Genomic DNA, 13,337 nt, shown 5'->3' on the forward strand with positions numbered 1-13,337 from the left:
TCCGTGAAGGCGGAACACCAACCACTGGCCACTGGCATCCCGCTCCGTGAATGCCTCTGTGGCTACTGCCGCTCTGTGCAGTGTTTTGCTGCCTGCAGGTGGAACACCAACTACTGGCCACTGGCATCCCGCTCCATGAATGCCTCTGTGGCTACTGCCGCTCCGTGCAGTGTTTTGCTGCCTGAAGGTGGAGCACCTACTGGCCACTGGCATCCCACTCCGTGAACGCCTCTGTGGCTACTGCCGCTCTGTGCAGTGTTTTGCTGCCTCCACTTTATTTACGCCCACTTGACTTGATGGATCCACAGTGTTTATCCCACGCCCCTTTGAAGTCCTTCACAGTTTTAGACTTCACCACTTCCTCCGGAAGGGCATTCCAGGCATCCACCACCCTTTCCGTGAAGAAAGACTTCCTGACATTGGTTCTTAGTCTTCCTCCCCGGAGCCTCAGCTCGTGACCTCTGGTTCTGCTGATTTTTTTCCTACGGAAAAGGTTTGTCGTTGTCTTTGGATCATTAAAGTTTTTTAAGTATCTGAAAGTCTGAATCATATCACCCCTGCTCCTCCTTTCCTCCAGGGGGTACATATTTAGATTCTTCAATCTCTCCTCGTACGTCATCCGATGAAGATCCTCCACCTTCCTGGTTGCCCTTCTCTGTACCGCTTCCATCTTGTCTTTGTCTCTTTGTAGATACGGTCTCCAGAACTGAACACAGTACTCCAGGTGAGGCCTCACCAAGGACCTGTACAAGGGAATAATCACTTCCCTTTTCTTACTCGATATTCCTCTCTCTATGCAGCCCAGCATTCTTCTGGCTTTTGCTATCGCCTTGTCGCATTGTTTCGCAGACTTCATATCATTAGACACTATCACCCCAAGGTCCCTCTCCTGCTCCGTGCACATCAGCCTTTCCCCCCCCCCCATCAGCCTTTCCCCCCCATCGAATACAGTTCATTCGGATTTCCACTCCCCATATGCATGACTTTGCACTTCTTGGCATTGAATCTCAGCTGCCATATCTTCGACCACTCTTCCAGTTTCCTTAGATCCCATCTCATTCTCTCCACTCCTTCCGGCGTGTCCACTCTGTTGCAGATCTTAGTGTCATCCGCAAAAAGACAAACCTTACCTTCTATCCCGTCCGCAATGTCGCTCACAAAGATATTGAACAGGACCGGTCCCAACACCGATCCTTGCGGTACACCATTTAAAACCGCTCTCTCTTCAGAGAAGGTTCCATTTACCATCACACATTGTCTTCTGTCCGTCAACCAATTTGCAATCCAGGTCACCACCTCGGCACTCACTCCTAAGCTTCTCGTTTTATTCACCAGTCTCTTGTGCGGAACCGTATCAAAAGCTTTGCTGAAATCCAAGTATATGACATCGAGTGCTCTTCCTCGATCCAATTCCTTGGTTACCCAGTCAAAAAAGTCAATCAGATTTGTCTGACAGGATCTTCCCCTGGTGAATCCATGTTGCCTCTGGTCCATCAATTCTCTGGACTGTAGATAGTTCACTATTCTCTCTTTCAGCAGTGACTCCATTACTTTTCCCACCACCGAAGTGAGGCTAACCGGTCTGTAGTTGCCAGCCTCCTCCCTGTTCCCACTCTTGTGAAGCGGGACCACCACCGCTCTTCTCCAATCACTCGGCACCACTCCCGTTTCTAGGGATCTATTGAACAGGTCACACAGCAGACCTGCAAGAACATCTCTGAGCTCCCTCAATATCCTTGGATGAATCCCATCAGGCCCCATGGCTTTGTCCACTTTCAGGTTCTTTAGCTCTTCCCACACATTTTCTACTGTAAAAGGATTTTCATCTATTCCACTTCCCTCCAGTTTTCTTGTTGTGTAGAGATGGTCCTTCTCCAGGGTCTTCTTTAGGTGAACACAGAGCTGAAGTATTCGTTTAATATTTCTGCCATTGTCTTCGTCTCTGTCCACACACATTGATCATTACCCTCCTTTCAATTTCACTATACCACTTTGGACCTTTCTCTTTCACTGATGTATCTGAAAAATGTTTTGTCACCATTTTTTATCTCCCTGGCAATCCTCTCTTCTGCTTGACTTTTTGCCAACTTGATTAATTTCTTTGTCTCCCTCATCGCCTCCTATCCCATGACTTTAGTTTTCTTAGAAGCCTTTCATGAGGGACTTTGTCAAACACCTTCTGAAAATCCAAATATACTACATCTACCGGTTTGCCTTTATCCACATGTTTATTAACCCCTTCCAAAAAATGAAACAGATTTGTGAAGCAAGACTTGCCTTGCCTCCCAAATCCATGTTGGCAGCTGCTCCTTCTTTCCCTTTGCTTGCCCTCTGCAATTGAAACTACATGGAGATCTATAGGCTTGTGAGACTTGCTGGGCCTGTTTAGTTCATATTGCAGGGGGAAGCTGGCAAAGGTGGAAGAAGCAGCACTGGGTAAGCCTTGCTCCCAGACTTCTGTTCAAAATTGGGGGGATGGGGTGGGGAAAGGGACAGCTGAAATATGCCATTGGGTGTGGGGGAGAGAGAAGCGAAGTTGATGATGCTTCAAGAGGCGAGGAGGAGAGGTGGAGGGTGATGGAAGACGATGCCAGGCAGTGAGGTTTGAGGGAAAGGTGATGCCAGGGGGTGGAGGGGAAAGGGAAGAGAAGGTGATGATAGTTGGGTAGGGGGAGATAGATGGTTATGATGATGATGGTGGTGGGGGAGAGGAGTGGAGAGAAAGGGAAGGTGATGAAGCCATGGGGTGTGGGAGAAACAAGACGATGCCAGGAAGGGAGGGATAGGGCAGGTGGGGAAAGGGAAGAGAAGGTGATTGGCATGGAGGTGGAGAGAGGGGGAAGTTAATGATGATGCCAAGGTTGAGGGATGGTTATGATGCCAGGGGGTGGAGGCAGAAGGAAGGAGATGATGCCAAGTGGAGGAAAATGGAAGGTGAGGATGATGGGGGGGGGGGGGGGTGAAAGGATAGGGGAAGGTCATGATGATGTGAGTGGATGGGGGGGAAGAGGTGGGGAAGGTGACTGTGATGCCTGGGGGAGAGGAATGGAGGGAGAGGGAAAGTGATGATGCCAGGGGATGGGAGAGAGGGGGAGAGGAGTAGAAGGAAAGGGAAAGTAGTGATGATTCCAGGGTTGAGGAGGTGGAGAGAGAATGTGATGATGCCTGGAGGTGAGGAGAGGGTTGGAGGGAAAAGAGGTGATGGGAGAGGGAAGGTGATGATGATGCCTGGGGGTGGGGGAGAGAGTTGGCGGGAAAGGGAAGGTGATGGCAGGGAATGGAGGGGGGAGGGAAAAGCATGATGATGATAGGGTATGAGGTGCAGAAGCTAGGGAGGGAGAGAGGGGTAGAGGGAAAGGGAAGGTGATAATGACAATGCCAGGGAAGAAGTGAAGACAAAGAAGAAGAGAGGGAATGTGATGATGCCAGGAGCTGAGGGATAAAGGTAGAAGGAAAAGGAAGATGGTTATGATGATGATGCCAGGGGTGAGGAGGAAGAGAGGGGATGATAATTCCAGGGAGTGGGGGAGGGAGAGGGAAGGTGATGATGGTGGGGGTAGAAGGAGAGGAAGGGTGATGATAATGCAAGGGGAGGATGGAGTGGGAGAGGGAAGGTGATGATGGTGGGTGGGGGGTAGAAGGGAAGAAGGTGATGATAATGCAAGGGGGGGGGGTAGAGATGGTGGGCGAGGGAAGGTGATGATGATGCCAGGAGGTGGAGGGGGGAGAGAATGAGGGCTAAAGAAAGTGATAATGATGTCAGGGGGTGGTGGAGAGGGAAGGGAAAACATGATGATGCCAAGGGTTGATTATAATGGTTAGGAAAGAGGGAAGGAAGAACATGATGGTGCCAAGGGATGATGTTGCCAATGAGATAGGGGGATGAGGGAAGAAGAGTCACCAATCAGATCCAGATTTTCAGGACAAGGTTCATCCAGTCCTGGGTTTTACTCCTCTGCATGCAGGTACTTATAGTCTTGATTTTCTGAGGGAGTGCGATAGGTAAATCAGAATAGGTACCAGCATGCAATGGGTAAAACCAGGATTGGATCAACTTGTCCTGAAAATCCAGAGCAGGTTGGCAACCCTGTAGGGAAGAGAAGAGGAAGTGAATCCTGTGCTAGGTGTGCTGAGAAACAAAAAAAAAAAAAAGGATGGGAAACACTAGCCTGGTGGTTAAGAGCAGCAAGCTGTGAGCCAGGAAAGCTAGCGTTTAAATCCCACTACTACTTCCTTGTGACTTTGGGCAAATCACTTTACCTTCCTTTGTCTCAGGTGCAAACTTAGATTACAAGCTCTCTGGGGCTAGGAAACTACATACAGTACCTGAATGTAATCCACACTGTAGTGTCTGAAAGGTGGAATATAAATAAAATTCTCATGGCATATACAGAACTCAGTTTCAAGAAAGGTAGAAATAAAAGGAAATCTACTATTCCCCCCAGGAAGCTTTTTTTTTGTTGATCTGGTAAGTGGGGAGGGTGTCTGAACCTTCCTCCCTCCTAGCACCTGCACCCCAACTTTCATATTTTGCCTTGTAATCTTTTCTTGTTCTAAATTTATTTTAACATTATCATCATTTCATTGCGAGGACAGGAATTGGGTGTTTACAATTTAGCTAGAACAAAACAATAGTCTTCTGAAAAACAGTTCCAGAAGGACAGACACCATGGCCAGAGTCTAGTTACAGCAGGTTATTGATGACATTACAGTGTTTGATCTGTACATAGTCCCGACAAAGTCAAAACAAAGTGAGCTAAGTTTTTCACAGGCGTGGCAACCCCTCCTGTGCTTTTCCCTCTTCCCCATCCCCATCCAGCAGTGAAAAGGATGAGGTTTCTGTCCTCTGTCCTAGAAAGCAACTCTTCATCAATTGCAGATAGCCCCATCGTAGCTCGTAGAGCTGGAAAAATGGTCTCCTCTCCTGTTCCAGAAGAGGACCGCCGACAACGGTGAGGGAACGGCTGCTGCTGGGTGAAGATGGGCCAGATTGATTCATTCCCTGGATCTAGGGAATGCTGCAGAAGGATGGCATCCAAGATGGCCATGGATGCATAAGAGCGGAGAGAGCGGGTATGGCAACCCAAGAGAGTTTGAATTATTTACCTCTCACAGCGAAGTCTATAAAAAATGGTTGCAGGAAAAGCCCATACGGTAACACATGTCATTTAGTGTATTTTTTTTTCCCTTCCCTTCAGCATGCAATGAAACTAGGAACTGAGAAAATGATGACGTTAGGTATAAAGTGGTCTGTGGTGCTGAACATTGGAGGGCTGCTTAAAACTCTCCACTGCTCCTGACAAAAGGATTTAGTTCAGTTAGGGCAATTTCTTGACAGCCCAAGTCTTTGTCAAAATCCAATCGCAAAGTGAAAAACAATAGCACTGATCTACCTTATCATATTTGGGAATCTCCTGATTTTATAGATGAGAATAAATCATTTCCCCTGAACATAACTACTGTAAGATAGGGAAAGCAAGATGTCTACAATAGGAATAGGGATCAAATAAAAAAGTTAGGATATGGGACCTACCCAAGTCAGTTCTTGCCCTGAGGTTCCAAGACAGACTTTTTATGCAGTCTATATGTGAGCATGTATTCAGTGATCAAATTGACTCCGTTAGCTTTTTCTTGTGAATAAACACTGCATGCTGGGAAGCAAGATGACATGGCTACATTCCCAGCTGATGGGCAGTCTGGATGGGCCGAAATGGTCATTTTCTGCCGTCATGTTTCTATGATCCCTGATTGTTTAAGCTGGTAGAGCTTTCTATTTTGCTTTGGAAAGACTGCACAAAACTCTTGATTTCAACTTTAAAAGCTGTTACCATTTTCACTATGTGCAAATTCATTTGTATTTTGTGCTCAAGGAAAGGACTGATTTACCCTCAGACTTGTATCAGTATTATTAACTTGAAAAGATAATAATTTATAATTGCACAGATGGAGGGTCTGTGGAAATTTATAGTAAACCCATAATTCTTCGTGACATATCTGTGCAATTATAAATATATATCTTTTAATAAAGACTCTGCATAATTTGAGATTTCATTGCCCCATCATTTATTGTTTTTGATTATTATATGGTTGGGGCAATTACCTTTTTCTTGTGCTTCAGTATTATTAACCAACATTTTCTTAGACCTTTTCCTTGAACTTTTATTAGTAAGGCTTTCTACTGTTTACGCTGCACTGTGGACAAGTTGTAACATTTAAGCAAGAAGAAAAAAATACGCTTTCCTAGCATGTAGACAGATGGACTCGGAACCAGTGGGTTTATGCTCCCCTGCCAGCAGATGGAGATGAAACCAAGCTGATGTCACTTATACATAATCCTGCAGTGACCCCAGCCTGCCAGTATTCTCCATCTCCAGCAGATGATGGATGTTCATCTCCCTATAGGGGAAAATGCATTTGTTTTTATTTCTTCAGTGTTCCACTGTATAGATCTATGTTGTGTTTTTTTTTTTCATAGAATGAGTTACTGGCTCTGATTTCCCAGACATTAAGATGCTGGAGTACCGGGGGGCTGAAGCCAAAAAAAGATCCCATTTTGATTTCTTTGCATAAAGCCTCCTGTTTCTTCCTTATTATGGAGGCCATTCAAGAACTGATTGATCTTGAGTGGGGTGCCCCAGAAACTAATTTCAAAGGGGAATGAGCCTTGGAAGCATAGTACCCCCTGGAGCCAGCTGCGAGAGAGCCTGGCTTTTGGGGGGGTTTCAGTTCAGCTTTTGTTTCCAGGTTTCTCTTTCTGCTGGAGATGGAGAATAATTTGTTGTCAAATATTCTGTATTTGGTGAAGGGACAAGCAATGCGCTGTAAGGAGGCTGCAGTGATGTGTTCAGGTCTGGAAAAAAAGGGCTAATTTAGAATGCTTTTCCTTTTTTTTTCTCCCCGATGGGGGATGGGCGTGGGCGTGTGTGACATTGCGTGAACATGTATAACTGTGTTTGAGTGCATGGACGTGTGCCTGTGAGAGAAGATAAAGCCTGTTCACCCTCCTCCTCCCCTCCTAATCTATAACGGTTTCAGGGTGACTAAAAATCAAACAGTTCCTAGGTATGGATGGCAGAGGAATTTTTTCATCCCTATTTTAATTATTAGGGTAGCATTTGATGTCTGCTGTTTTGAAATTTTTTTTTATGTTTGGTAAATTTTTAAACCCAACTATGCTAACTGCTTTCACTACATCAGCTGGCAACAAATTTTTTTCACCAGCTGGGTGAAAAAAATATTTTCTACTTTTGTTTTAAAAGAGCTACTTATTAGCTTCATGGAGTGTCTGCTGATGTTAGTACTGTTTGAAAGGGTGAATAACAGTTCTCTATTTCCCCTTCAAGATTTTATGGATCTCTTGTATCATCTCTCAGTAAGTCCCTTCTTCTGAGAACAGTTTTCAATACATCGTTTGACTGCCCTATGATTGTTTGACATATTTGACAGGTGTTTTGGAAAAAAGGTTTATGATACTCCTTTATAAGCTGGATGTATGAGTGTTATTTTTCATAGTAAATTTAAATGTTTCCTTATTGTTTAAAATATTTGGAAAAAACTGTTTAAAAATCAGTAAATTATTTTAAAAGCACTATATACGAAATTAGTGATAATTCTTTTATCCTTGTGAGAAAAAGTGGATTTTATTCTCGTTCATTGGCCAGTCAGTGAATGGACAAACCAAAGGGGCTGAATTAGCACAAGAGTGAAACTAGTGTACAGTAGCTGATGACTGGAGCAGTCATCAGCGCTTCAGCCCTGGCTACTGTTCGCACAACTTTCATGAACACCCATAATTCAGTTATCTATCATACTTAAAAAAAATATAAAATAAACAATCTTACATTCATCACCTCACTCACTATGTTTGGATCAAAAATTCTGACTTGGAGTTTCTAAAGACTGCTGTTATGAAATTTAAATATCAGTGGAGAGTGGGGTCCTGCAGGGGAATGTGGAAGCTGATTTGGTTAATGAAGCTAAAATCACAAAAATATTTTAATTGCATACATTGTTATTGAGTCTGCCGTGATCACCATTCTATATTTCTAAATTTGTCTAATTATATTTTCGGTTTTTTAGATGGTTCACTTTGGTTACATTTTTTAGCATACAGATAGGTGGATCCAGAACACGTGAGTTATGCACCTCTACCAGCAGATGGAGATGGAGTGAAGCTGACATCACGGTATATATACCCCTGCGCTGTCATCAGTATGCCGGTATTCTCTGTCTCCAGCAGATGGTGGACATGCATCTTCCTACTGAGGATTGCTTAGAAAGTTTTTCAAGAAGAAAAGAAGAAAGAGATTTATTATGCCCAGCTCTCCTGCGGTGATACCTTATGGTCCCTCCCTCAGTTGAGAATTCCTGAGGTTATATCTTTGGATTCCTCCCTCAGATGAGTGCCTTGGTCCGGTAGCTGTTTTTTCAGCCATCATGGACTTGGCTGTGTAAAAAAAAAAAAAAAAAAGAAAAACCCAGCTGAAAGGCAAGTGGGTACAGGAAACTGGGCACGGCGGTAAAGGTCATTGCCCCCTCCCCCTGCTGCCGGAGACTGATTTTGTACTCAGGGAGGATGGGCTGAGCTCAGGTAGAGTAATTTAAAAAAAAAAAAAAGAGAGGGAAAGAAGGGAGTTTTGGAGGGATTCCTCTTCCCTTCGGTCTCTGTGCATGTCACCCCAATCCGACGTTCATTCCCACCTCCGGGGAAATTAGGGAACATGGGCAGCCTGGCTGGTTGAGCAGTCTGTTGGGCTAGGCCCCATTCTCAGGCTTTATTTGTTTACTGCATGGTAGGCCGTGGCAGCATTTCGGGCATTTTTTCCTGCGCATTATGATGCCCTCTTTGGTTCGTGCTTGCGGGTCCGGCTGTGTGTCCAGTTGTGCGCCCAGTTTGTGTGCCTAGTTGTATGCGTACTTGGGCGCATAGAATCGTCTATCTGGGCGTTCTCACACACACACATTTATGTGCGCAATCTGAGCAGCCTCGTGGGAGTTCAGATTTTGGGCAGTCCTCAAGGCACTGTATTAAGCGCCTATGTTTTGGATGCCTAAATTTTGTGCGCCTAGTGGGGTAGATTTTCAAAGGGGTTCGCGCGTAGGAACATGGGCAGCCTGGCCGGCGCGCGCAAAGTTACGCCTGCTTTCAAAGGTGTGTGTGTGTGTGTGTGTGTGGGGGGGGGGGTTAGATAGGGCCGGGGGTACATTTCACAGTTTGAAATAACAAAAAAGAAAATACATTTCTCAAACATCTTAACCCTAACTGTAAATAATAATCTAGAAATAAAATTATAGGAAAAGAAGAAGAGGCTATGAGAGAATCATAAATCTCTAGAAGCAGACTAAATAGGAAAATCTAAATAAAGTATTATCAACGCTCCCCATAACACTATTTACCAGAACAATAAAGGTACATTAGGGATGGGTATCCAAGTAATGCCTTAACTGAATAGACTGAGTAAAGATATACTTATTCCCCTGATTTATAATGATACATTGACATGGAAATTTCAATAAGAAGTTTACTCCTTTATTCTGAGATTCTTCCCTCATTAGTAAAAGTTCCCTCCGAGGCCGCTCCGATTTCGGAGCGGGCCTCGGAGGGAACGGAGGCAGGCTGCGCGGCTCGGCGCGCGCAGGCTGCTGATTTTGGGCAGCCTTGCACGCGCCGACCCCGGATTTAATGGATACGCGCGGCTACGCGCGTATCTATTAAAATCCCCACGTACTCTTGTTCGCTCCTGGTGCCCGAACAAAAGTACGCGCTCATGCACATTTATAAAATCCGGCCCAGTATTTGCAGCATGAATATAACTGGATGCACGCTTCTCAGGCTCCTGTTAAAGCATACTGAGACTAATGGCGCCTATAGCTAAGAAGCCTAAGCATTTTTCCCACTGTGCTGCTTGTTATATTCACAATATATAAATGATTCCTGAAAAAGGTGGGCGGTAGGAAGCTCGCAGAGACCTCATATATTGAATGCCCAATAGCTAGGCTAATAGAAGCTTATAATGGCGTAAGCTTTTCTTTATTTATAATCATAGGTCTCAATGAGCGAAATCATAAGGGCGCCATGTAAAATATAGCTGCCCCAATTATGCACTTAGAGTCAATTGTACTGAGATGTTGTACTTAACTTGCGAACTTGCAACTTTAATCTCCGGCATCAAGGTCCAATGGCTGCTGATGATGATGGTAAAATGGCGAAAACCGACCTTGGTCCGACACGACGTGTTTCGGAGGGAACCTCCTTCCTCAGGGGGTCGGGTACCACTATTACCTGCTTATGTCACTGACCGGAGATGCTTGATACTGCTAAGAATAAAATAGGTACAAGAGAACAAGTGCATAATAAGTACCGCCGCGAAAGAAAGACGGCAGTATCAATTGAAGGAACACTTACTGTGTACAATGCGTTGACTCGGTTTGTTGCGCCCGGGGGCGTCTCTGTGTAATTCTACAGATAAAACAACGCATAATAAAGTACAGAGACCTTGTGTTTGGTATTTTCAAAACAGGATACCTTGTGTGCATGTATTACCTTGTCGCGATGCTGGAGTCACTCGCTGGGCCGTGAATACACTATCGGCAGCGAGAGACGTATGAACGCTGACCTTTAAAGACAAAAAACAAAAAAAGGCGCCAAGCATATGGGTGTGTCCAAATAAGGGCACTTAAGTCACAGCCGGGGCCATTTTGAGAAAGGGGCTGTCCATAAATGGGAAATGACGACATCAGGTGCCATTTTGAAAAGTCTCCGGTTTAGGGATTCCCCAAGATACAATCTTTGCGTAGGCGCCATTTTGAAAGTTAAACTGTCCATAGAAGGGAAATGACGTGGAAGGGGGCCATCTTGAAAGAAGTTGACCGAGGATAGACCCAAAACTATCCTTATATGGATAGTGTCGTCACTGTCTGCCATCTTTGGGAGGGTTGAAATAGGAGGGGGAAAAAAAAACAAAAAGCGAGCTGTATGAGCAAAATCTAAATAAGAGTATACCACTCTATTTTCTCGTTGAGGCCCCGTGGTTCCACAGATTGTAAACGGTAGATCCATTGATGTTCCTTCAAATTTAGTGTTGCAAGTCTGTCTCCCCCCCTCCAGGATTGTGCGATTTGTTCGATAATCAACCACTGGAATTGTTCAAACTTGTGTTGATGTGTGACACAGTGTTGTACCATGGGGGCCTTGACATCTAAGTTCTTGATCCGGCTACGGTGTTCAATTAACCGGACTTTAATTGACTCTAAGTGCATAATTGGGGCAGTTATATTTTACATGGCGCCCTTATGATTTCGCTCATTGAGACCTATGATTATAAATAAAGAAAAGCTTACGCCATTATAAGCTTCTATTAGCCTAGCTATTGGGCATTCAATATATGAGGTCTCTGCGAGCTTCCTACCGCCCACCTTTTTCAGGAATCATTTATATATTGTTGATATCATTTATTTCCTGGTATCTGTGGATTCATTCATATTTGGCTTGTTATATTCAGGCATCCAAGCCTGGCGTTCCCTCTAACTTGTGCCAGCACTGTTTGGAGGCTCAGGGGAATTGCCTTGGTCTGATTTTACTAAGCCCGGTAAATCCCAGCTTGATGCAGGAATGGCAAAAGAGCTGCCAGAGGAGTCGCCTAACTTTGGAGCTCCACTAACTGGTTCGTCAGCGGGGGAAGGTAGTTCAGTGGGCACAGTAAAGATGCTCCTTGGCTTTGGCATGGATCCCTCTGCCTTTTCTTGGATAGAATTGTTTCAAGGACTGCAGTCTTTTCTTCGGGTGCAGTCCTTGGCCCCAGCCAATCTTAACAGATCAGGTCACAGTGGCGATATCCTGCGCGCCTGGAGTACACCTAGATCTGTTGCTGTCCTTCCCGATAGGGACCCAGATGGCACAGATGATGAAGCTGATCCTTACCCCCTGGAGGATGGGGAAATTCCTACAGGATTGGAGCTGTATAGAACTATGTTGCGGTTTTTTTTTTCATAGAAATGAGTTACCGGCTCTGATTTCCCAGACATTAAAATGCTGGGAGTACCGGGGGCTGAAGACTAAAAAAGATTCCATTTTGATTTCTTTGCATAAAGCCTCATGTTTCATTTCTATTATGGAGGCCTTTCAAAAACTGATTGATCTTGAGTGGGGTGCCCTGGAAACTGATTTCAAAGGGGAATGAGCCTTGGAAGGATTGTACCCCCTGGAGCCAGCTGCAAGAGAGCAATTGTGCTTTCCAAAAGTGGATGTGCTTGTGTGTGCCGTTACCAAGCAGACAACTGTAGCCGTAGAAGGGAGAGTGGCCTTGAAGGATGCAAAAGATAGGAGAATTGAGGCCATTCTCAAGCAGGCTCTTGAAGCAATGGCAATGAATTTGCAGATAGCTTCTTCTTGATCCCTGGTGGCTTGCTCTTGGTTGCTTCTCTTTCAGGAGGTCGATGAATCTGGTGTGAATTCCAGGGCAGTGATGGAATCAGCAGCCACCTTTTTGGCAGATGTGGACTGTGATTTGGTCTGCGCTTCGGCCAGAGGGATGGCTTTGGTAATAGTGGCCAGGCGTCAGTTATGGCTGAGAAATTGGTCGGTCGATGCAACCTCAAAGTCTAACCTTACGAAGTTGCCCTTTAAAGGCTTGATCTTGTTTGGGAGCAAGCTGTACAAAATGGCCAATAAGTGGGGTGAGTTCCAGGTTCCTTGGTTGCCAGAGGATAAGAAACAGACTCTGTGCTCTTTCAGCATGAGAGGTCATACTAAGAGATCTAAACATTTTTGACCCTATAGAGGAGCGGCGTTTCAGAGGGCCTGACATTTGGGAGGTCTAGTCCTTTTGTCCCAGGCAGCCTAGATGGGGTGTAGGCTTGGGTAGTGGAGCCCCCCGAGCCTCCCAGTTGAAGGTGTGCCAACCCACCCTGGGAACAGGAGATAGGGGGTCACCTCTCTCTCTTTTTCAAGAGGTGGGTCAAAATCACGTCAGTCCAGTGGGTTCTGGAGGTGATCAGAGATGGTCTTGCGCTGGAGTTTCACAATGATCCTCGGGACGTGTTCATGATGTCTCCTTGCATCTCTCCGCAGAAGAGACAGGCAGTGGAGGGACTTTACCAAGACTCCTCAGTCTGTGGCCTGTGGTTCCAGTGCCCATGTCTCAAGAAAATATGGGTTGATATTCCATTTATTTCATTGTGCCCAAGAAGGAGCACTGTTTTTGCCCCATCCTAGATTTCAAGGGGGTCAACAGTCATTTGCGTGTGACTAGTTTTCACATAGAAACCTTGAGCTCAGTGATAATGTCAGTACAGTCAGGGGAGTTTCTGACATTTCTGGATTTGTCTGATGCATATCT

At 45.2% G+C, this 13,337-nt stretch overlaps 1 protein-coding gene across 1 annotated transcript in view; it reads left to right on the forward strand.

Moving 5' to 3' along the window:
• The first annotated feature begins 4,830 nt into the window (after window positions 1-4,830).
• Window positions 4,831-13,337, forward strand: part of LOC115083383 (chloride channel protein D-like) — a 472,614-nt gene continuing 464,107 nt past the window's right edge. The window contains exon 1 of the mRNA XM_029587184.1: window positions 4,831-4,952. Coding sequence (XP_029443044.1) covers window positions 4,831-4,952 — 122 coding nt within the window. The remainder of the gene's footprint in view (window positions 4,953-13,337) is intronic.

The sequence above is a fragment of the Rhinatrema bivittatum genome, chromosome 2 (genome assembly GCF_901001135.1).
Source record: "Rhinatrema bivittatum chromosome 2, aRhiBiv1.1, whole genome shotgun sequence".
Taxonomy (NCBI): Eukaryota; Metazoa; Chordata; class Amphibia; order Gymnophiona; family Rhinatrematidae; genus Rhinatrema; species Rhinatrema bivittatum.